Source organism: Apteryx mantelli, chromosome 1 (assembly GCF_036417845.1).
Source record: "Apteryx mantelli isolate bAptMan1 chromosome 1, bAptMan1.hap1, whole genome shotgun sequence".
Lineage (NCBI taxonomy): Eukaryota > Metazoa > Chordata > Aves > Apterygiformes > Apterygidae > Apteryx > Apteryx mantelli.
Window position 1 is genome coordinate 160,316,458 of NC_089978.1, and position 25,573 is coordinate 160,342,030.

The following is a 25,573-nucleotide window of genomic DNA, read 5'->3' on the forward strand; positions in this document are numbered from 1 at the left end:
AGACTGCCCTCACCTTTGAAACTTGCTGCTCAGTTCATTCCCTAAGACCTCACTAAAAAGGCTGTTCCCCCGAGAGAGGAGCTGAGTTGCATGGTGGTCTCCTTGGCATAAGCCTTATCTGCAGGCAGGATAGGATGTACCAAGAAAAAAGTACCAGCTTTTATTATGCAGTGCTTGTGAATGTTCAGGCTATAATGACTGTTCTGCTTCAAATTGTTCATATTTCTTTTTATTTCCTTAAAAATGGTGATTTGGTCATACAATTGTGAAGTGGCTGAGCTTTGTATGAGTTTCTCAGAGTTCATTATACGCTGTTCAACTATCTCCAATAGAGAAAGCTTCATGTTCAGAAAGTTCAGGTGAACAATATACAATGTGAGTCATGTAGTCAATAAACAATTAAAAAATTAAAAATGCAAGGAATTAAGTAGTTATCAAAACTGCAGCTAAAGTGTCTGTGATAGTCAGCATTTTCGATTCACTTTTAAACTGATCTCATGCTCCAGATGCCTGGCTCTGAGAAAGAAAAACTATCTTGTTGTTACAGTGGAATAAGTTATAGCACCGAATATTGTTTTCAAAAACACCTACATAAATTAAGAGGCTAAATGAGCTACTTCATCTTCTCCAGTTGGTTGACATTTTCAGCAAACAGAAATAGAGCTTGGAGAGAGACAGTAGGTGGATGACGAAATCAAAAAGGCAGCAAGCTCAAGTCTACTTAAAGTAGCAGCATCCAGTCCAGGAACGCAACGGTAGTGAGGGAAAAAGGCTGTGATAGTCTGTGTCATGCACAAATGTATGCCATAGCACATGATATTTGCAGTGTTATAGCACACACAGTGAGTCTTACTAATCTTTTCCACCAGGCTGCTTGCAGAGATACAAGGGTGACCAGTAGCTGAGACAGCAAGTGTCCAAGTGGCCAGGATATCCCCAGGGAGCCTTGGCTGGACTCCGCTGCATCAAACCAATCCTAGCTTTAAGGTGCCTTTGTGCCTGCTGTCACCCACACATTTTTTGCTCTCGCTTCCCTCACCCAAATCAGCGTTATCTGAAAAAAACTCCAAGAGGACCAAGTCCACAGACACATTTGTATTTTGATATTTGTAGTTTGAGGCTTACAAAATTTTTGTCTTTCTCTAGGAACAAAAGAGATCCAAGACCTCTCCACACTCCAGCTGGACACAGACAGAGGCACAGCAGAGAGCTAAAATAAACTTTCCTGCTGAAGCCAGGAGAGTTTAAGAGAAGGAAATGCAAGAGCACAAAGGTTTCAGCCCGGCTGTATGAGCAGCAAGAAAACAAGAACGTGATAGCTTGCCACCATGACCCTGGAGGATGACAGCCCCAGAAATAAATGGGCTGGATGTAGGACAGGATACAAGTGAGTTGAGGGCAGGAGCTGGAGGATGACCAAGACAGCACAGATGCAGCAACATAGAGCAACACTCTGAGAGATGAAACTCCTGCTGCTTCTAACAGGATCATGAACTCCTCAGCACTTTCCTAAGCGAACGCCCATTATGGCCTGTGGTCCAGCAGGGGAAGGGGAAGAAGAACGTGGGTTTAGAAATATTTAGAAACATTATGATCACAGGTCTCCGCAGGCTGAGACCTGCAATCCTAATGTTTCTAAAATGAAAGGATGAAACACAGGAGACAGAGCCCCTTTCCTATGCCAACAGCCCACCAGCACGGACAAGGGCACTAGAGCAAGAGGCCGCCTTGCACTGTGGGTGCCAGCCAAACTGCCAAGGCAGCGCTGTGTAGCAGTGAGTCCGCGCAGCCAGCGCCCCTGCCTGGCTAACAGGTGTGCTGCCAGCAGCAGCATGCACAGTTCACGGGCTGCCTTGAGCATCAGGGCAGCACCCTGCCACCCCAGTCCCCACCAAAGCAGCCTGTCCTATTTGCTAGGTGACATAATAGGCTGTAATTTTGCCCAGGCTGGGGCAGGAGCTGGCCTGACAGTGATAGAGCCACCTAATAGCTTGCTATCACAGGCTGGCATAGTCTACGTTTAATCCCTGCAAATTAGGAAAATCCCCTATACCAATAACAGGAAATGGTAACCAGGCTCTCTGGAGCAGGGAAAGCGGTCATCAGTGTTTAGCAAAGAGACCATGCTCTGACAAGAAGGGAGAGGAAGAAAAGAGAAAAAGGGTTTACTTCACACAAATGTATATATGGGAGGTAACAGCAAAAAACAGAGAGCTGGTGCACGTTGCTTTTTATCTTAATCTACAGAACAAGAAAGGGACATGCTTGATTTACAGCTCCTTTCACCACTGCACTGTCTGAGCTGGCGACAGGCAAGAAAGAAACCCTGCTGACTTCAAGCTGCTATACTCAAGCGAAAGGCAAGCTGCCCTAGTTGTTGCTGGTTGCACAGCTGCAGTAGAGGGAGAATAACTTTTACTCCCAGACTTCAAATTTATGTTCTGAGAGATTCCTCCTGTCTTTAGCTCAGACCAGATTGTATATTGTATGCAAAACTGAAGCAATGTGAGAGACCTTGACCTCAGAATAGAGAAATGGTAATTCTCAAGGCTGTATATACCAACAGAATGTACATAGTGACCTCTTGCTGCTATCTTGTCTGCATAAGCAAGAAATGGTTTACTTTCCTCATCATATAGCAGAAAGGAACAGGATCTGATGAGTGTGCAGGAAACATCTTGCCTTGCCATCTCCTATCAGCAGTTTTGCAGTATTCAGTTAATTATATTACAAAGTTAGATGAATTTGTATCACAACAGAGCTCTTTAGGAAAACAATATGGAGTTCAAGATAACAGGTTACAACATTTCATTTATAGTAGAGTATGAATGCAACATCTAGCTACGGCTACAAATAGGAATTTGGGAGAAAGGTTAGGGAGTAGGGAGGAGAAAGCAATAGGTTTCTAGCCACCATACTTCTGTGGACTGTTTAGTCAGAAACGTAACTAGCTTTAAAACAAAACTTTGTGTTAAGACACACTTATGGAGTGCTTTCAGTGACTGAAAAATGATAACATCAAGGGCACAAACTGAAGCTGTTAAGCAGGAGGCAGCCTAATCATCAGCTAGTTAAGAAATGAGAGAGGTTGCCCTTACAAAACTGAGCAGAGCAGCAGTGAAAGACTAGAAAGAAGCTGAAGAGCTCTGAGAAGAGAGAAACAGTTTTCTTTTCAGCTACTCAAAATGTCCTTCTACTAATCCCTTCTAATCATATGCACGCAACATAGCTGAGTTAATTTTCTTCTGACTAGTTCGAAGAAAATAGTCAAAATGATGCAACAAAAAAAATCTTCTTCATCCAGCTAGCCAAAGCTGGAAGATGGTCTTTGGCCTACTTAGATAAATTTGGTAGTACTTCTCCCAGAACTACATTCAGGGGACCCACCCTTATGTTATAGAACTGATAAACCCACTTTCAGAGAGTCTTAACTCTGCCTGAGATCAGTTGAACAAATGTAATGATAACAAGAACAGCAGTTGCTCCAATCCTCAGTTCATGTCCGCCCAAAAGAAGAAAACATCTTCTGTCATAACCGTTCAGTGTCCTTGTTTTTGCACTGTCAACAACTTCAGAGAGAGGGATAAATGAACAGAGCCCTGTCAGGATATCCTGTCATTCAGTTAGGAAGGGTTTATCCAGCTTTGCAGTGAAATTTTTCAGTGAAGACCCTGCATTTTGGAATTTTTCCTGTCTAAAATTCATATGCTGCATCTTTCACTCATTTGCATTCAGGAAAAGAAGGGAAGAGTCATTTTAAAGTGTTTGCCTAAGAATGCAGAAAAAGTAGTAACTCTAACAAACATTCATTTTATGTCATAATTCTATTATTCGTGTCTTAAGGACTCTGAAGAAAAAAAATTCAAGTTCTTCACAATGGAGAAAAACCTGGTTGTTTTATTCCTTACGGTTTCTTTGGTTGCAATGAATTTGGGTTCAGCATCGCAAGTCCCAGATCAGGTAAGAAGCAGCTTTTTATTCAAATAATTAATTTTTATATGTTTGTATTACATTGGGGGGGGCATTTCAATATTAGAGAGAGAATAGTTATCAGATACTGTATCTTATAGGAGAAGGCCCACCGGAACAGTCACTGATACCATATGATACTGAATTATAAACCAACAGTTGTATAATTCAGTCCCCTGAAATCAACAGAACTGCATCTATTTATTCCAGATGAGAATCTGATGTAAAAGACGTGTCATGAGTATGTTGAAAAAGTCTCTAAAAACTGATGAATCTGGCAATAGGTTGTAGCTGACGTATTCATCAAAAGCAACAAAAAAAGCCATTAGATTTTCTGATATGTCAGAAGACGAAAGTAGAAATTTGCCATAGCAAATATTATTCACTCTATTAACCACAAGGAGGAAAAGCTATTTTGGCAGGTGGAAAAATACTATGGAATTTAGCCACTGAAAGTAATTGTATAAAGTTGTAAATTTAAATATGAGATTTGTAGACTTTTGGGGAACTTGTGCCCCAAAAGCATATGCCATGTACAAATCTTTCGGATCTGTGGATCCATTTCACAAAATGCATTTTCACCATAGTTGTAGTGAGGAAGAAAATGTGTTACAAGTCTGACCAAGGAATTAGACATGCAGACATTTACTCATTTAAACTACCTCACAACAAGAGGCTTTAAACTACTGCTTTCTGAGATAAAAGAACGCATGTGTAGAACCTGGAGAAAGGGTTGGAAAAGGTGAGGGAAAGTAAGACAAAAGGACAGGGAGAAACTGTGTCAAAAATTCAAAAAGGAAATCCTCATTCTCAGGGTTTCTTTTTAAATGGAAAAATACTTTGAAAAATCTAAATGAGCCCTGGGAAATACATTATCTTATTCTGTCTTTTAAAAAGGACCATTTACAAACCACCTTTCTTCCATTTTTCCCAATGGCAAAAAGGGAAAATGAGGAAATGAGACGAAATGGAAATAACCTCACTATTTTAAATCAAACCCTTTTTAAAGCTGGGAGGGAAAGAGGGATATAATCTATTTAGATTTTGTCTTTCAAAAATCTCTTTGAAAATATTTTTCAAAAATTAAATTTTGCAGAGGAGGAATATTATTGGCAGGGGTGCTTTTTTCATGAATAATACTGCAGTGAAATAATTTCAGCCATCCCTACCCAGCAGCTTTTTATTTCTCAGCCTTAACATCCTACAAGTCCAGGAGTTTTTACAGCCTCAAACTCTTAATGACTTACCCTGCGCCACTGTGAGGAGCAAGGTTTAAGTAGTATACTCAGATAAAGACTCAGATAAAGCAGCAACCACTCCACGTTTATGATGATTCTTCAGCATTAATCATACTGCTTGGGCTCAGTGGAAATATTCATAGGAGCTGCACTGTTTATGTTGTATTGGTTCTTGCTATGGTGCCTGGTGAGTCTTGTGTTAAGGATGAGTTGTCTAATCATCACACTAGTGCTGAGGAGCAGGGTTTTGAAAGGCAATGTGCTTTAAAGGAGATATGGGCTTGAAGCATTGAAGCTGCCTCACGCTGGCACCTTGCAAGGCAGTTTGGAGGAGAAAGTGAAGTGCAGAGATGCTCTGCCAGCATCTGCAGTAGCCACCCTAGACCCGAAACCCAAAGAGCTGGAGCTGCTGGGTCCTGCCGAGAGGGCAGGCAGGCCACGTGGCACAGCACCACTCACCACTGCTTTGCCGAGTGCTCTAATGAGTGCTATCCAAATTTTGTCCAAATCTGGAAAAAGGTCTTATTTTTATTTCAAAGATTTCTGAAATACATCTGCACTACAGTAAGAGATTTCACCATCCAAGTATAACCCTGCCTCATTTGAAAGTTGCCCAAATCGGTTTTCAACAGTACATTTATAAAAATTAAAAATCAACAAATAAATAGACCTCGGAATGTACTTATAACTGGGTGATCGTTATCAAGTGGCGTCCCCCAGAGCACATGCAATTTAATCTCCTTATCACTATCTGTGATGCACCCTCACAATCTTTATTATTGAAATGTGCTGCTATCACAAACACTGAATGAATGACAACTAGAAAAGGGGAGAAATTCAGAATTACTAGGCTGCTGTACACCTAGAAATCCTGCCCAAAGCATTAGTGTACCTGCACAGGTCAACTGTGAGCTTCTGCAATGAGGCTGCAGTATCCCACATGTGCAGAGCAGGTCCAGTACTGTCTGCATAGCACATGGGTTGCACACGCACGCACTTCTGTGTGGGAATCCCTGGAGAGAATTACTGGAGGTTATCCATCTAGCAATGAACAACAGAACCACTCTGGCATCATGACAGGACCTGTCCCTGGAAGTGATGACTCTGAAAAGACCCTTGATGTCAAACCAGCTGAAGCTCCTGCTGTGACACTGGTGCACAAAGTGTTAGCAGGTGATCTGACAATGCGGGGGATGGAGTTGGGAGTACGCAGGTCCGATTCATTACGCACTGGAATTGCTCAGACAGGCCAGTTATGACGTTCCCAATTCAGGAAGGCTATTGGCAAACTGGGCAGGCTCCAGAGGAGGGGTGGGGGATTGAATCAAGAATGAGGAAGCAGGATTCACAGCAAGGAGTTCAAGAAACTGTATTTACTTAGTTGCACAAAGAAAATGTACTTTGATCTCAGGCTGTAAGTGTTCATAGGAAGTGAGCAGTAAATCTGGTAATAGAACAGCTTCCTAACTATCATACAAAATATACAAGAGAAGTGGCTGTAAATTGAAGTGAAACAACAACTGCAGACAAATTACTACACAAACAACATACCAGGGTTTGTTGTGAATTCTCTATAACTGGCAATTTCAAATCAAATGGATGCTTTGTAAGAATAAATTTTATGTAAGGAGCTCCAGTACCCTGTGTTATTTTCAAGTATGATTGTCCTTCTGGCTTTATAAACTTTGAAACTACTTATAACCTCCACAGACTATTATTAACATATGTAAATATTTTTAAATGCATGCTGCTAGAGCTGGTTCCTACATACATGCGCACATGCACACACACACACACACACTGTGGGCAGGTAGAATTGCTCAAGATAAACATTAAGCATTTCCTTATGTTGGCCTGGCAATGATTCAGACATGTTTGCCATTATCTTAATTGACTATTTAATTAAAATCCTATTCAGTGAGTTGACTTAAACTGTACTGTATTAGGTAGGGAAGTCTGTCATGGTCAATGTTGCTTGAGTGAATTAAGACCACCTACATAGATCCATATGTAAAAAACAATGGATAAATGGTTATCTTAGAACAGGAAAGTGGCACACTTTACAACGCTACAAACTGCTAATTTCACTTACTATTTTTTGTTGGCTTTTTAAGACCATGTTTTGTTTTGGATCATTTCTCATCATTTGTGCATTATGAACTTATTTCTACAAATACTCAACAGGAAGACAGAAGAGGAAAACAACATTAGATGGAGTTCAGCAAAGACTTTTTGCTTTAAAATAGGTTGAGTGATATTATAGCAGAAAGCAGAGATCATTTTTAGTATATGGACATTTTCAAAACTGTCGTCTCTACAACCACAAAATACAAAGCTTCGACTGTGACAATAACCTAATCCCTTTCTCCTTTTAGCCACCTTCTCAATTCATTCACCACATATTCACCCTTCAAGATACAGCAGTGCTGATAATAGGAAACCCACCTTTTGAAAGGAACAAAGCCTCATGTACTGCTCTGTGTGCACAGAGCAAAGAGCAACTTCCTCTACACCTAATGTTTAATTTTACCTTTGAATGAAGAAGGTACTTGCTGGTACTTGTCTTTCTCCATCCTGCTTTGTGATTGTAAACCAGTTTCAGAATTAATGCTCAATGGGCTAATGCTGTCTTGGTAACCCAGCGTTTTAAGTATGCTGAACTTAGCATTTGCTGATAAAGCATTCTTAATAGAAATATGACATTTAGAAGGGCTTATCCTACAGTGTTTGAAAGTATTTTGTGCAGAGAAGCCCACTGTAAAGACCTAAGATGCAGTCTATTTAGCCCTAGAGCAGGAGTTTGTAACTGCTGAATGAAAGCTTACGGCTGTGAGTGAGAATAAAACTGAGTTAAGCTTATCATTTTTCATCAATGCCACTGGGGGCAGAGTTAGGTCAACTCTGAAAGCTTTTTCTTTCTTTCTTTCTGATTAATGTTTTCCTATTATAGATGAAGAAGCAATGTGATCAAAAGCTGCTCATTCGAATGAAAACTGAATGTCTACCTTGCTCTTTAAACCTCGAAACCCAGTGCCCTGCTGGATACACCAAAATTACCAATGGGACTGGGATACCAGACTGCAGGTAGTTAGTTCTTCTGTCAAAGCTTTTCACCACAAGTATTATTCTCCATGAATTAGAGAACATTAATTTGTATTAGAAATGATCTATTCTATGCAATTTTCTTAACAAATGTTTACCATTGACTTCACCAGCTCCAGAATTCAAGTTTCACTTAGAGTAGTTTATGCTCAGGTTAATCAGCAAATGATATAAAGAAGAAAATGAACCCTGGTACTGATTGCCTATGAAATTTTCTTTTTGAGTGATATCATAAAATGAAATTCTTATTTATTCTGCAGTTACTCGATAGGAATGATATAAATGTACAAATAATAGATTGGGGGGCAGAAAGGACAGGAATATATTTCTCCAAAAAACCCTGAAATCATGTCTGATTTACAGAGCAAAAAAAAGGGGGGTAAATGTAAATACTTATTGGGTATTGGGTGTTTTGGGGTAAATGTAAATACTTATTTTGAGCTTACTTAGCTTTTTAAAAAAACCTTGATATTTACTAACTTTTTTAAATGCAATTTCAAATCAAAACTTACAGAAACTGTTGTATGTAGACTGCAGAAATTAAAAAGGATAAATATATTATGCGAAGAAATGGCTCCAAGGATCTTTTTAGACCTTGCTATATAATGTATGTTTTAATGAAGAAAAAAAGTCAGATCAATAAGACTACGTTTAAAATGCTCTTCTCTGACGCTGAAAGGAGAAGAGACAGTTAAGAATTTCATTTATCCCCACAGGAGGCTTTTAAGTACTTTAAAGCAACTCCAACTTCTTTTCCTCAGGTATTATCTAGAAATTAAAACACACACTCTTTCTTTTCCCGGATGTCGGCATCTTTGTACAAAGGAATTTGAACAACCTGAGTGCTGTCCGGGACACTGGGGCCCAGACTGTATGGGTAAGCTCCTTTTTGACAGAATTTGAGTGGAAGTACAGCAGTGATTCTTCTTCATTTCAGAAACCGTTTCCATGAGAAGTTTGCTCCCCAGAGTTTATTATAGGATTAGAAACAGAGAGCAGTCTTCAGCCAAAACTTAGAGGATTTGGAGAAAAACGTGTTCAGAGATTCTTCTAAAAAAATAAAATAATGGAAAAAAATCCAAAAACTCAGGAAACCCCCCCTTGGTTATGAGATTTTCAAATCAATTTGTTTCAGTCAATGGCTACAAAATGACTTTTCATTTGGAAGGATTCCTATAATTTATTTTTAAAATTAAAGGTTTCAACCTGTAAATTAAAATGTTTCCATTTAGATCACAAATGCTCTCTTCTGAATTGTAAATATTTCTAAATTGTTTTATTTCTTTACTTTTGACTTAAGGTGGTCTTTTCTTTCAGTTTCACTTAAAACAGTTTTTCCCTCCAAATTTTTAAACAGCCAGAAAATGCTAAAGGCCATTTCTCAAGCAGCAATAATCAGGAGCGCCTTTCCTCCAGTTGCCCCTTCCTCAGGAAAAGCCTTTCAGCATCTCCTTAAGTACTTCAGGTTTCCAAAGTGGGCATCAAAATACTGAGGAGGTTTCTCTGCCGAGGCAGAGCATTTCCTTCTTTAGTTAAAGGAGTCAAGGTCTGGTTTAATACCTCTGAAGTCCTTTTATCTATGAAATAGTTAAAAATAATTCTAGCTTGACCCAAACTGTGATCTAAATAACACTCATTTATTTACTAAAGCAAAATCATGAAAATCCAACTTAATGCTACTTCCGTAGGAAAATAGCTGAGGATGTAGTGTGTGGTTCTGTGTTCCTGTGAAGATAACTACTTTTGTGACTATTCACCATTTTTCCATCAAACTGTCACCCAAGTGTCAGCAGTAGAAAGGCAGTGCTACATCTGACTATCGTTGCCAACCTCAGGGTGCTCTGCGAGACCATGCAATGCGCTACCAGTGCTTCTAGAGAGCAAAAGAGTTCACCACCCAGCCGGACCCCAGCCTTGCCTGCACCCCTGCAGAAGGCTGTGAAAGCAAGGAGGCCCTCTTTTCCTTCTAATAAACTTCCTGGCCCTAAAAAACAAAGCTTCTGAAAATCAAGGTCTCAGCATTGTTCCTGCTGTCACTTAGAGGAAGATAACAGCTCTTTTCATTATCGCAGTTTCCCTCAGAGCGTACAGCACGCCTTGCAATGTGCAGAGGAAAGCCAGTCCTTCCTGAGAGTAGAGAAAAAATCCCTGACTTGGAGTATACTTCACTTTTAGCATCTGATGGCAATACAAAATAAGGTCTTAAATAGCACTCTGACTTCCTTAAATGATAGCATGTGCTGAAATCCATGTGCGAATGAAAGACACGTCTTTCCCTTCCCTTCGCTTCCCTGCCCGCGAGCCCCCGAGCCACTCTCGCTGCCCTGGAAGGGAGAGGCAGCACAGCCCTGCCTGGAGCACCCAGGAAATCAGCCTTTCTCAGGCCAGGGCCTGCCCGGGCCTCTCAGCCTTGCAGGTGCCCTGCACCCCGGCCTGCGGAGCCTCGGGTTCTGCTCCCTGCTCCAGCCTCTCCACACACGTCCCTCGGGCATTGCCAGAGCACAAACCGCATCCCTCTCCCTGCAGGCAGACCCCCTTGGTCACCAGCCATGAGCTTACCCACCCCAGGCCCATGTCAGACATGGCAGGGCCAGGAGCTCAATTTTCTGAGTCCATAAGTTGGACGTATCTTGTAGGAGACTTGTTCTAATTCTCCAGGAAACTTTACCGGCCATGAGGGTCACATCTGTCTGCCCGTAAGCTTACCCCATGTGCCCCGGCCTGCTGCCTGCCCACCCTGCAGCCTGGCGTTTTTGTCCCACTTCCACTGGGGAGCTGCCCACCCCACACAGGCACTTATACCCAGGGGCAGGAAAGGGCAATGTCCCAAAAAACTCCTCCCAGGGAAAAAGAGCACAGCTTTTTAACACTTTCAGCATCTACCTGCATTGTCCAAAACAACAATGGCACAACTAAACTGACAAGAGAAGCTGCCAGTCCAAAATAGCCTGCAAGTAGGGTTTTTATTTGGTTTGAAGACACAGATACTTACTAGAGACAATCTTTTTTCATATTCTCTATATCAACCGAACAAAGATGCTAAAGCTGAAGGAGCTCATGTGCACAGCATGTGTAATGTATGGGCCTCTGTGGGAGCTAGTGTCCACCCCTGCTCAGGTTCCCCCCCGAGCAAATATTAGGATGGTCCTAAAGAAAAGCCTGGGTGCAAACTGAGAGGTGCACAGAACGGGCAATTGAGGAAAAAGTGCTATAAGAATAAATAACAGCAAAGTGAATAGAAAAGAAAAGTCTAGGAGAAAAGACAATAAACCAAATTATAGCAAATCATATCATTCAAAATATCTCTTTTTAGAAAATTCTACCCACTATTTCAGTCTGCAGGGAGTCAGGTGAAGATAAGTAATCCAAAAGAAGGTTACACTTTGAAAATACTTGTGGAATAAACTCTATGAGGGAAAGAAATTGATGTATTTAAACTCTTTTGGGCTAGGTATAAAAATTTGGCCTCCAAACTACTATACCTGTAAGAACTAAGCAGAAAACACCCCTTTTTACTATTTTTTGAAAAACTTCCTAAACAAAAACAAAGAGCTTGACTCTTCTAAATACTGGTATTATGCCCAGATGACTATGCTAGCATTACTCTAGTGTCCTACCGACATCCAGGAGCAGAGTCCTGAGTGCTGCCTCCTGCAGAGGAGTGACCAAGAACAAGTGCTTTATCTGCCTGACTAAACTTGTTAAACAATATGGTAATTTGCTAAATTTCTGATAAAGATAAAGTTGTCCCTCGGCAGTGCTACCAAAACAAGTAACAAGAGGTAGTGAAGACAAGGGGAAGCATAGTGAATATCAAAAGCAAAAAAATGTTTTGTCAGTAATTTTTAAAGTATCCTTTCTTCGTATTTATACCATCAACTGAGTTTTCTCATGTTTTCCCTATTTGTACATATTTAATAAAAGCATCAGTTTACTGAAACAAACTTCTTTTCATCTATAGCAACAATTGAACAGTTTGCATCTGTCAGTCCTAAGAGCGAGACAGAATTATCACATAATACTCAGATAATAAGATTCACTGAAACCTACTATCTAGATTAGAAATATATATTTATTACTTTACCTCATTCCTAATTATTTTGTCTCAAATCTTAATAAACCATCTTATTTCAGCATGCTTGAGGTAAACTGAACTGAAGTTTTCATCTGTAAATATTTTGGTTTTTACAGAAGAAACTTACTCAGATCCAACAGACCTCACAGACTCATCATTAAGGGATAAATTGAGAAATATTGACAGATTGGTGTAAAGCCAAATCCTTGCTAAAGTGAGGTGTGTGTATATATATATTTATATATATATATAAATATAAAAATAAATATATATATATGCATCCCTTATTTGCTCATCACTCTACCCAAATTAAATTCACTTTCATGAAAACTTCCGTATCACTTAAAAACTCAGAACCTGGATTAAGTTACTCAATAGGGCCATAAATCTAGTCCTGCCCCTCTCAACAGGAGGAAGAGTTTCAACCCACACAGAACAAATTAAGATTCTTTATTACCAATAAATCTGCCAGTAAGGTATAGTGGAGGAGCTATGAGGGCAGTAGGAGTTTGCTACATTCAGGTACCACCTGCATCAGGATTATGCTACCTAAATGGATACTCCAATTAGGCTGATAGCTTACAGGAAGAAAGAGCTTATGTGAGGGAGTTAATAGTTTCCACAGAGAGGCTGCAAAGCTATAAAAAACAAGGATATTCCTACAAGGGAAAAAATATCTGACAGAACAATTTGACTAAAAATCACTGCAATATGCATTTTCTATACATAATCTTTTAGTAAAATTTTGAATATTGCAAAATCTCAACCAAAAATTATATTATTTTGATTTGAAAATGTAGTCATTGTTTCTTATTCTCTCGTGTTGGCTGGGGTTTATGATCAGACTGTCTCACGTAGTGCACCACAGCTGTAATCACGGTTTTAGCATCAGATGACCTGAAGAGAATAGTGCATCTTTAGCACACAAGTTTTACCAATGACCACAGCCCACAGGAGAGAACTGGGTCATGAGATATCCAAATTCAATCTCCAAGAGGATTTGAATCAGATATCAAATATTACAGTCTTATGGGTGCCATCAGGGACATGAAAAACTTTTCACATAAAGCAAATACAATTTGTGAGGATAAGGAAAGCATTTTATTTAAACTCTAACTTAGTATTAGATACAATTTTGATAGCAAATTTTCAATCAGTTATAGCTGTATTCATGTACAGAATAAATGGTCAGGAAAACTCCACTTCTATCAAAAAAAGCTAACTTTTTAAAGCATGTGCAGAAAGAGGTGGATCAGTGTAGAAAAATCAATACAGTACTTCAGAATAAGAAAATGATTTCCTGTTTCTTTGATTATAGTAACTATGTTAAGCTGAAATACAAGAGAGAGGTGATGGCCTCAGTGAAGCCAATATTACAGCAAAGATATTCAGGCAGTTCCAAAATAGTAGCCATCATTTGAGCTCCTTGTCTGACCTGAACGCCTAAAGCCTCTAAGGCCTTCACCACTGCTGAACAAGTGCAAGCATAAGGGTCAGAATGAGCTGGCTAATTGTTTAAACATCGTCATTTCTAGCATGTCCAGGAGGAGCTGCGTCACCATGCAACAAAAGAGGACGCTGCTCTCAGGGTATAAATGGGGATGGAACATGCACCTGTCAGGTATGTCCTTTCTTTTTTAAGAAAAAAACAAAAAAAGCATATAATCTCTGCTAAGAAATAATACATATTATGCTGCATCAATACATTAAAGGAGAGTATTTCAGAAACAGCAGAGGTGATCTGCTTGGAGGTTTTTGCTTGGTTTGTACTAAACTTCACACTGTTATTTCTAAGTTGAGCATGTTCAGGCAATATTATTCAAGAGCTCTTCATCCTGTCTTCTCGAAACAGGTGCTTTGAATTCTTATTCTTTAGCATGTGCTATTGCTTATGAGTCCTTGCCCTAATTAGAAAGGACTTATACTTAGGACTATATGCTCAGTATAATGTTCCTTTGATAAAAGTACCATGTGCAGTGCTTAATAACTTCAGTCAAAAAGATCAGAAAAAAAAAATCAAATGAATCTGGTCTACTTCCTCCTCTACTGGTTAATTTTTCCATTATATCAAAAGCACTCCTTCTGCGGACATGTGAAAAAGAGATGGAGAATGACAAATAGTCAGAAAATACAACCTAACAATTATAATAAAGCTTTGGGCATTAGGCTTGATTACTGTTCTTTATTGTTAACTTGATGTTTAGAGCACCTGGTTTGATTTGAAGTATAAGAGCTAAAATTTAAAAGAAAAAAACTCAGAGAGGAAAAAATCATTCAAATACTTTAGTTAATGTTTTCTGGTATTGCAGTAGTCATTTCTGATTAGCTAACTGATCCTTTCACATTGTAAGAATTTTTTTTTTTTTTGGTAGCAAAAGATGTTGTTTTCGGGCTGCTGTATGTGTATCTATCTGTATAGACATAGATGAGAGATTTAAGGTTTGATTTCCTTTCTGTAATTCACAGAAAGGATTTGGTGGAACAGCCTGTGAAAAATGTGCTGAAGATCATTTATTTGGCCCTCACTGCACATCAGGTAAAGTCTGAGCTTTCTTTATTGAAGTGGGGGAAAACAGGGTGAATGAAAGCTGGTTTTAGATACTATGAGATAATAGTGGAATGGGTAGAGGATCTGAGTTTCCCAGTAAGAACTGCTATCTGCTTCTAGCAACACAAGAGAGGGGGAAAAAAATACACACCTGTTCAATTTCTTATTCACAAAGTGGCTGGATTCAGCTCAGAATTGTACAGACAACAGTCTCAGGGAAGTGTTACAAAAACATCTTAATCTTATCTTTAATATCTTTGTTTTAGCCAACAGTCAAATAAATTAGGGATTAGAATCACTTTTGTCACCTTATGATAATTCCAAGCATGCCTCCATCAGAGGCTTTCCATGTTTTCCAGTTATCGTTCTAAATGATAATTTCCAGTTACCTGTTCTAAATACAGGAGATGATTATGGCACCTAAAATATTGGGTGGGAACTTATCAAATGCATATCTTATAGAATGCATAACTTAGAGTGATTTAGAGTTTTTTTGTATGTTTTTTAAATAGGTCTACTAACTGGAGCATCTGTATTATGTCATGCAGTACTCATGTGGTATTGAAATCAGTATGTGTGACTCAACAAAATGCCATTCTCAGTCCAGCCAAAAGTCCTATAAGCTTCATATACCATCTACTGGAAGCCAGTAGTTGATATCTAAGGAAAGAGTAGATGAAGCCAGAGGTTATATCCAAGTCACCTCATTTAATGGCTCCTACTGGTCCCGTCCTCCATAAATTCTCTACTTTGTCTCTGAATCCAATTCTGTTTTTAGTCTCCACAACATTCTGTGCAAGAAGTTCCATAATGGAACTTCTTCTTTTTTTTTTTTTTTTTGACTGGTTGATCATTTCATTGGTTGCTCCTATTTAAATTAGGAGAAAGGGAACGTAGCTTGAGGGAGGAATCAGAGCTATGTGCACTATTCAAGATAATCATAATAGCATAATATTTTATGTTCTGTCCATTTCTTAATGAGTTTTTGTATTTTACTTTCTTTCCTGACTACTTCTGAGCATTAAACAGACAGACTCGGAAAATTGCCTGCAAAAAATATTAAGAAAGGTCTCTTTCTTAAATGGTAATAGCTCTTTATGTCCAAGTGAAACTCTCTTCCCTCAAGGCCCACAGAAAGTTACTCCTAAAAAGAGTCATGAATGGCCCTATCTTAAATAACCCATGCTGGCTTTTCAACATTAATCCTACACCACTGCTGATTCAAAGGACCTTTTTTCCAGCAGCTGTCCACTGGATGCCAGTGTTGATACACATAAATGCAACTGAGCCAACTGAGCTATTTTTGTTAATCAATTTAATATTGTTAATGTAATTACTTTCCGCACAGCTACTAAAGGACTCAACTGCATATTAATTTAAGGATCGTTTTACAGTTCAATCTTCAGATATTTGAGCTATTCCAAGTTCTTTAAGTACCTGTAAAGACTGTACATTTTTTACAAACTTTTTCAGCAATACCTTTGACATCGCTGATGTTTATACTAGGACTACTGACATAGGTAAAATATTACTAATGATTAAATGTAGATGCTTTGCATGAACACAGCATATATTTGTAAAGGTAAGTGAATAAGCTACATCACTACAGCTTAAACATGAAGTCACCAATATAACAGTGCACACACTACAGGCTTTTCCTAGTGTAACTATTCAGAGCCTTTTTAAAAAGCATCATTACCCTAATTGAAATAGTTCTATTAAAAAGCTTTTAAGTATACATAAGGCTTTGAAAATCATTTATAAAGGAGTCTCATAGTTGCCTGGACTCTAAATACAGAGTCACAAGATTTGCTTGCAGAAGTGACAGAATATAGGAACTAACAGGACCGAATAAGCCCTGCTTCAGACCTAAACCTATACAGTGACTATCCTTTAATTAATTAAATTCTGTTTAAAAAAAAAGATCACAGAACTCATATCTTTTTGAGGTAAAAAGAATTAAAGCAAAAAAGAGCAATTTATTATCTATTTGTTAGCAGTTTTGAGAATAGCTTATATGTTATATTCAATTGTGGCTCTAGACTATGTTAAATTTTGTGAGTTTTATGGTATTAGCAAGTGCACTTGCTAGTTAGTTTGATGTTTAAAGCATAGGTCCACATATTAAACCTGAAGATTTTGGGACCCTCAGGCTATTATCAGCCAGCAAAAATCAGTATCTGTTATTTACTGTTGTATAAAGCTGTGAGAATTGATCTTCTTGTTAATGGAAGTCATAAATTCAGGAACTCATGTCAAAGCTTGGTTTTGAAAATTGCACTTTGTAATATTTCACAAGTGTGGGCCAGGACATTATTTGCCATGGATAACCACTAAACATTGCTTTCCAAACACTGCTATTATTTAGTAAAGCCAATCCATGTCTCCATGTAGTTTGCAACTGTGTTCATGGAGTATGCAGCAGCGGAATTACAGGGGATGGAAGATGTACCTGCTTGTCTGGATACCAAGGGCTCAGCTGTGATCAGCGTAAGTATACTGTTTTCTGTCCAACAGCACTGATGCCATTAGAATTGGTGAGAATGAACATAAAATTAGTCTCACATTAGACACTCTAAAGCAACTAAACATACACCCAGCCTCAAACCCTTTATGGGAACTTCCATAACCATCATCACCAATTCAATCACCAGAGTAATGACTGGAGCAGTAGGACCAGCAATCCCTACATCAGAGGTACTTTGAACTGGTAAACTGCAGAATGCAGTATCTCCTAGCGCAGTATGCAGACAAAGCTTAACCTGTCACCCTCTGTCCCTCAGCAATAGCTGAATGCAAGGCCTTACAGTGCCCCGCAAACTCCAGGTGCTTTGCTTCTACTGAAGATGGAACAAGGCTGGAATGTACATGTCTGCCCAATTACCACAGGGATGGCAAACAATGTGAACGTAAGTAATTTTGATGTCCATTGAGTTCTTAGGATACATCTCCGTTAGTATTTTAGTTCAGATCAGGAGTGCACTTTTGAAACAAATCTCACTATTGTCCCCAATTATCTGTTCTTTGGTTCATATCCCAGAGCAGTCTCAGAGTGCACAAACCAGGTTCCTTCTGGATGAAACCAAACTCTAAAAGGTGCTCCAGAAGCACATCAGTCCAGCTGCTAACAGGCTTCAGTCCATACAACTGAAGGAAGGTACTCAAATCCCCTGAAATGCACAGTGTGGATATTAGGTCAGCAGCGCCAACTGCTGTTCTTACAAATCCACTCCCATCAGGTCAGTCTACCTGCTAAAGTGTGACCACATAGGTTGCTTCCATAAAAATCAACGATAGTAACAAAGGGCTTATATTTATTGAATGTCTGTCATGTGGTGGCTGAGTTTCACCACTAAACATAAACCCTACAGTCAAGTAAAGTTCATTTTAGTCTTTCCTATTTTTCATGAATTAAAGTTAATAACACCTCAGCTAGAAGTAAAAGTCTTCAGTAACGTTGTCTTCCTCCACTCCTCAGCTTGCTCTTGAATGCTGAAATTGACCATATTACAAGAAATCCTATTTTCTTTCCTGTACTTACACATCTAACAGGACCTGCTCCTCTTCCTCTTTCTAGACCAATTGCAACAAAGAATCTGGTTGTATCTGATGCTGAAAACTCTGTCTAGCAAATTTTACCTTGGATCATGCTGGAAATACTTCTTATCCTGTCTGGGAATACTTACATTGTAAATATAATCCTCCTGGTCCTAACTGTGGTGCCCTCCCCTTTGAGTAGGATTAAAGACCACTCAAGAGCAGGACATCAGGGGCCAGAAAGCCACTCGTGGGGGAGGCTTGAGGTCCTTCAAGTAGGCAACATAGACAGTGAGCCACAAAGAAACTGCAGTGACCCACAGATGAAAAGGATGTTAGTATTTGCCCTCTCTCGGCTTTGGATTGATGCAGCCTGCATGAATGCTGTTCCTCTGTCCTAGTGCCTTTAGATACAGGGGTCACCCGTGGCTTAAAGCAGTCTCTTTTACTTTTGCTGGAAAGCAGAGGACAAGCAGCTCCAGCACAATTAAGTACATAAGTCAGGAGAGCAGTGGCTGCCCCAGACTCAACAGTGGTGTTGCTTGTTCTTGATTTGAGCATATGAGGGAGTGTACACGTGTGATTTTGCACTGGACCAGAAGAGAAGGCGAGCAAGAGAAGGTGAGCCAGCAATGTGCCTTGTGGCCAAGAAGGCCAATGGTATCCTGAGTATTGCCAGAAGATCGAGGGAGGTAATCCTCCCCCCTCTACTCAGACCTGGTGAGGCCACATCTGGAGTACTGTGTCCAGTTCTGGGCTCCCCAATACAAGAGAGACGTGCAGCTACTGGAGCGAGTCCAGCGAAGGGCTGCTAAGATGATTAAGAAACTGGAGCATCTCTCATGTGAGGAAAGGCTGAGAGAGCTGGGACTGTTCAGCCTGGAAAAGAGAAGGCTGAGGGGGGATTTTATCAATGTGTACAAGTATCTGAAGGGAGGGTGTCAAGAGGATGGGGCCAGACTCTTTTCAGTGGTGCCCAGCGACAGGACGCGAGTCAACGGGCACAAACTGAAACACAGACAATTCCATCTGAACATGAGGAAATACTTTTTCACTGTGAGGGTGACCGAGCACTGGAACAGGTTGCCCAGAGAGGTAGCGGAGTCTCCTTCTCTGGAGATATTCAAAACCCTCCTGGATGCGATCCTGTGCAATGTGCTCTAGGTGACCCTGCTTGAGCAGGTGGGTTGGACTAGGTGATCTCCAGAGGTCCCTTCCAACCCCAACCATTCTGTGATTCTTTAAAGAGCTAAGCTGAGAGTCATCAACTCTCTCAGTCCCAGCTGAGGGGAAAGAAAAGAAGAGACAAAAACAGTGAGCACCATCACCTTTCAGGGGAGTCCCTAGGCCTGCCACCTTCCAGCTGCAATGTGTGATTGACCATATCCTAAACTGGACAAAAATGAGCATGAAGATGCTCTCCAAGCACTGCTGGATTCTGAACAAGGACAAACAATGCCATTGCCTTGAAGAAAATGGCTCATGGAAATGACTAGTAAGCTTCTAGTCTGGTCCTGAAACTGTGAAAGTGTGGAAGACATGGCTAAAGTACTTGCTGGCCAGTTTTCCGTACAGCTGAACAGATGACATTATATTGTTTAGTCACCGGAAAGAAAACAGTGAAGGCCTATTATATTGAGAAATATTTTCCTACTGATCTAACATGCGCTTAAAGCTTTTACTGACTTCATCTCACCTACCTGACCTTCTCTGGTTAAAATCCACCAGAAAACAGGGAAATAGTTGTGATACTTTAATGAGCACATTACATGTTTTAATCTGCTAATAACTCAGTTTCCCAAGTTAAAGGATCATTTCTGTATAAAAGCAAACAGTTGGTTGCTATGTTAATATAAACACATTCCTCCCTTCTGTTTTCATGCTGCCACAATACTTCAGGCTTGACTATTATGAGAAGTTTAGTCTACCCAGGCTTTGTTTGTCATTGAGATGCTCTGCTAGATCCTTGTGCTCAATTTTAGAATCTTGGGTAATAATTCATTTACTTCCTCCCCTTTTCTTTTTCTAAGCTATCAACCCATGTTCCAAAAAGGTCTGCGATTCCAATGCTGACTGCACTTACCTTGGACCAAATCATCACAAATGTACCTGTAAAGAAGGTTACAGAGGTGACGGTCAAGTCTGCTTACCCATAGACCCTTGCCAAGCAATATATGGAAATTGCCCTCCACAGTCTACCATTTGCATATATGATGGTCCAGGAAAGGTTAGTGTTGAACTGGAGCCCAGAACATTTCCTACATCAACAGACTAATAATATTTTCTCTCCAAAAGGGAGCCCTGCCTAAGGCACAAGAGTACTGAAACAGGCCTCAGAAAGGCCAAGCCCTATTCCTAGCTTTGGCGTAAACCCTTTGATGACCCAGGGTCCCTTTACCCCTGTGCATGCCTGCCCCTCTGTAAACAGGAATGATAATACCTTGCATAGAATATTTTTGCCAAAATTCATCTCCCCTAAGTGGAGGCACTGAAATGAAGCTTCTCCCACTTAAGCTTGACTCATCCTCTGACTGCAGGGGGCTTGTAGGACAAGTAGGCTTCTTACACAGGTACCTCAGATATATGCCTAAAGTTAGCATATTCAGGAAAGTAGTCTGGATCTTTGAGGACTACCGATGAAAAGCACCATATAAGGTCACATATTATTAACACTGCTGGGAAGTGGCTCAAGTTTCCATGTTGTAAAACTTCCGCCGCTGACAAAGTGTGACTTCAGAAGACTATGCCTGTTTTGCCTGGCCACCCTGAAAGCTGAAAAGGGAGTCATCTAGGGTTGTCCTGGAGTTCATAGTCGTATAAGTTGCTCCACTCAGGTGTCTCGCAGTGGTCTGCATGTGGCTGGCAACCAGAGCTTGATGCATTTCAGTAATGACATTGTAATGCCTCACTAGTTAATGATATGCTTCGCACTTCTTTTGGGAGGCAGAGGACTGTGGGAACAGAGATAAAAAATCTGACCTATCCACACTGATTTGAAATGTCCCCTGGTCACAGAAGTGAATCTAAAGGCTTTTATCTGACAGGGATTTATTGGAGAACCAGTAATTTTCTTGAGTGGGTAAAGCCTAGAAGGGAGTTGAATAAATATGGATAAGCTTTATATTTGCATCTGACACTAGGTGATTAACTAAGGCTTTTGAAGTTCACTGTTTTTAAATCCTAATTCCAGAAAAAATGCTGAAATCCACAATTTGTGTATGTCTAATTTTTCTCTCCCCTCCTGTTCTTCTGATTTAGTCCCACTGTGAATGCAAAGAACATTACACAAACTTTGTACCTGGAAAAGGATGCAGCATGGCAGACATCTGTGAAACTAACAACACCTGCCATAAGAAAGCTAAATGCTCAATGACTGCACCAGGACAAATTATGTAAGTCTTTTTCCTTGTTAAAGCTTTCACTCAGATTCTCCATCTTTTCTCTAGTAAATAGCCTATGAAAACAAATCCAGTGGATGAACACCTCCTGAAGTTATCATTAATGGTGTCCTTATTGAGGACAAATGTACAAAATTTAGTGGGTTTAGTGTCAACCAGTTAGCACAGTTTTAGATTTCGTCAAACCGTTTGCTAATACCTATAAAGTTTTATTTTTATCGCTCTCAGAGGTCATTTCTTCACTAGTAAATAAAAAGGGCCAAGACCTTTTTATGTTTCTTAGGGCAAGCAGCACAGTCTGGCTCACAGCTGAAGTCTCTTCCTCCTCCAAAACAGAGTACAGGCATACCTCCGAGATATTGCGGGTTTGGTTCCAGACCACTGCAATAAAGCGAATGTCCCAATAAAGCGAGTCACACAAGTTTTTTGGTTTCCCAGTGCATATAAAAGTTATGTTTACACTATACTGTAGTCTATTAAGTGTGCAATAGCATTATGTCTAAAAAAGCAATGTACATGCCTTAATTAAAAAATACTTTATTGCTAAAAAATGCTAACCATCATCTGTGCCTTCAGTGAGTCGTAATCTTTTTGCTGATGGGGGGTCTTGCCTCAATGTTGATGGCTGCTGACTGATCAGGGTGGTGGTTGCTGAAGGTTGGGTTGGCTGTGGCAATTTCTTAAAATAAGACAGCAATGAAGTTTGCCGCATCAAGTGACTCTTCCTTTCGCAAAGGATTTCTCCGTAGCATGTGTTGCTGTTTGATAGCATTTTACCCACAATAGAACTTCTTTCAAAACTGAGAATCAATCCTCTCAAACCCTGCCACTGCTTTATCAACTAAGTTTATGTAATATTCTAAATCCTTTGTTGTCATTTCAACAATGTTCACAGCATCTTTGCCAGGAGTAGATTCCATCTCAAGAAACCACTTTCTTTGCCCATCCATAAAAAGCAACTCCTCATCCATTAAAGTTTTATCATGAGATTACAGCAATCCAGTTGCATCTTCAGGCTCCGCTTCTAATTCTAGTTCTTTTGCTGTTTCCACCACATCTGCAGTTACTTCCTCCACTGAAGTCTTGAACCCCTCAAAGTCATCCATGAGGGCTGGAATCAGCTTCTTCCAAACTCCTGTTAATGTTGATATTTTGACCTCCTCCCATGAATCACAAATGTTCTTAATGGCATCTAGAATGGTGAATCTTTTCCAGAAGGTTTTCAATTTACTTTGCCCAGATCCATCAGAGGAATCACTGTCTATGGCAACTATAGTCTTACAAAATGTATTTCTTAAATAATAAGACTTGAAAGTCGAAATTAGTTCTTGATCCATGTGCTGCAGAATGGATGTTGTGTTAGCAGGCATGAAAACAGCATTAATCTCACTGTACATCTCCATCAGAGCTCTTGGGTGACCAGGTACATTGTCAATGAGCAATAATATCTTGAAAGGAATCTTTTTTTCTGAGCAGTAGGTCTCAACAGCAGGCTTAAAATATTCAGTAAACCATGTTGTAAACAGATGTGCTGTCATCCAGGCTTTGTTGTTCCATTTACAGAGCACAAGCAGAGTAGATTTAGCGTGATTCTTAAGGGCCCTAAGATTTTTGGAATGGTAAATGAGTGTTGGCTTCAGCTTAAAGTCACCAGCCGCATTAGCCCCTAACAAGAGAGTCAGCCTGTCCTTTGAAGCATTGAAGCCAGGCACTGACTTCTCCTCTCTAGCTATGAAATTCCTAGATGGCATCTTCTTCCAATAGAAGGCTGTTCTGTCTACCTTGAAAATCTGTTGTTTAGTGTAGCCACCTTCATCAATTATCTTAGCTAGATCTTCTGGATAACTTGCTGCAGCTCCTATATCAGCACTTGCTGCTTCACCTTGTACTTTTATGTTATGGAGACAGTTTCTTTCCTTAAACCTCATGAACCAACCTCTGCTAGCTTCAAACTTTTCTTCTGCAGCTACCTCCCCTCTCTCAGCCTTCATAGAATTGAAGAGATTTAGGGCCTTGCTCTGGATTAGGCTTTGGCTTAAGGGAATGTTGTGGCTGGTTTGATCTTCTATCCAGACCACTAAAACTTCCTCCGTATCAGCAATAAGGCTGTTTTGCTTTCTTATCATTCGTGTGTTCACTGGAGTAGCACTTCGAATTTCCTTCCAGAACTTTTCCTTTGCATTCACAACTTGGCTCACTGTTTGGCGCAAGAGGCCCAGCTTTCAGCCTGTCTTGGCTTTCGACATGCCTTCCTCACTAAGCTTCATCATTTCTAGCTTTTGATTTAAAGTGAGAGACGTGGGACTCTTCCTTTCACTGGAACACTTAGAGGCCATTGTAGGGTGATTAATTGCCCTAATTTCCATATTGTTGTGTCTCAGGGAATAGGGAGGCCCGAAGAGAGGGAGAGAGACAGGAGAACAGCCGGTCGGTGGAGCAGTCAGAACACACACAACATTTATCGATTAAGTTTGCCGTCTTATATGGCTGAGGTTCATGGCGCCCCAAAACAATTACAATAGTAACATCAAAGATCACTGATCACAGATCACCATAACAGATAAAATAATAAAGAAAAAGTTTGAAATATTGCAAGAATTATCAAAATGTGACACAGAGACACAAAGTGAGCACATGTTGTTGGAAAAATGGCGCCAGCAGGCTTGCTTGATGCAGGGTTGCCACAAACCTTCAATTTGTAAAAAACACAGTATCTGCGAAGCACAATAAAACGAAGCACAATAAAACAAGGTATGCCTGTAACTGCCTACTGGCAATGGTCCCTGGTACACACTATCCCTTCAGCTGTGCCTGAGCATTGTCTGGGAGAGCACTAGCTGGTGGGGGCCAAAAATATGCTAGGCAGCATGTTAAAAATTAATCAGTATTAATTTACATGGGATAGCACTTGAACCCAGGCCTTGGCCCATTTCAGTATATTAATATAGATATAATCAGGGAATCTGACCCTCATGTTGTGAAAGCAACACCCACCTAGGCAGATTCCTCAAAGCTTTGAATCAAGCATGTGAGAAACAGCAAGACCTCTGGCAGAATATCTTTTCCAGTACATAAATTTGCTACACAGATCTCATAAGGAAAGTCTGTTTAATGCAAAACTTATGAACAATATATTAAACCAAAGAATTGAATTACATATTTCTATAGTCCAGTGATGGCTAGCACTGGGTTTAAAGAGGTACACTTGAAGTGTTGATTTTCAGGAGCTGGGGGTTAGAATGTGAAAGACAATAGAGAACTTTAATTATAAGTTGGGAACAAATTACTTGTCATATAGATCTATAGATAAAAAGTGTTCACTTGGGAAAGTACTCTTGTTATCTGTTCTTGCTTCATCATGTACCTTACTTTTACAGTGAAATACTAACACCACTTTCTTGTAAATTAATGTGCATTTCAAACAAGTTTATCTAGACTATACCCTAGTTCATTTCTGGAGCATGCTATAATACTCAAAAACTGTATGACCCTTGTGACAGCAGCATAACAGTAGAGCCAGGTGCAAAACATTTAAGATTGAATAATATTCCTATCTGAAGTCAAGACCAAAATCCAAATTTTTATGAGTTGAAAAATTAAAATACAATTCCAGATCACATCAGTCAGAACCTTTCTTTCCTAATTTATCACTTTTTCACTGTTGCAATTCAATTTTCAACAGCTGAGGGATTTTTGACAATTTCAG

General features: G+C 39.9%; 1 protein-coding gene across 2 annotated transcripts in view; it reads left to right on the forward strand.

The window, feature by feature from the left end:
- The first annotated feature begins 3,594 nt into the window (after positions 1-3,594).
- Positions 3,595-25,573, forward strand: part of STAB2 (stabilin 2) — a 98,685-nt gene continuing 76,706 nt past the window's right edge. For both annotated transcript variants that reach the window (XM_013947480.2, XM_067308395.1), the window contains exons 1-9: positions 3,595-3,960; positions 8,158-8,291; positions 9,071-9,186; positions 13,920-14,005; positions 14,851-14,920; positions 17,327-17,422; positions 17,716-17,841; positions 20,500-20,696; positions 21,728-21,861. In XM_013947480.2, the coding sequence (XP_013802934.1) occupies positions 3,877-3,960; positions 8,158-8,291; positions 9,071-9,186; positions 13,920-14,005; positions 14,851-14,920; positions 17,327-17,422; positions 17,716-17,841; positions 20,500-20,696; positions 21,728-21,861 (1,043 nt within the window). In that variant the 5' untranslated portion in view covers positions 3,595-3,876. The remainder of the gene's footprint in view (positions 3,961-8,157; positions 8,292-9,070; positions 9,187-13,919; positions 14,006-14,850; positions 14,921-17,326; positions 17,423-17,715; positions 17,842-20,499; positions 20,697-21,727; positions 21,862-25,573) is intronic.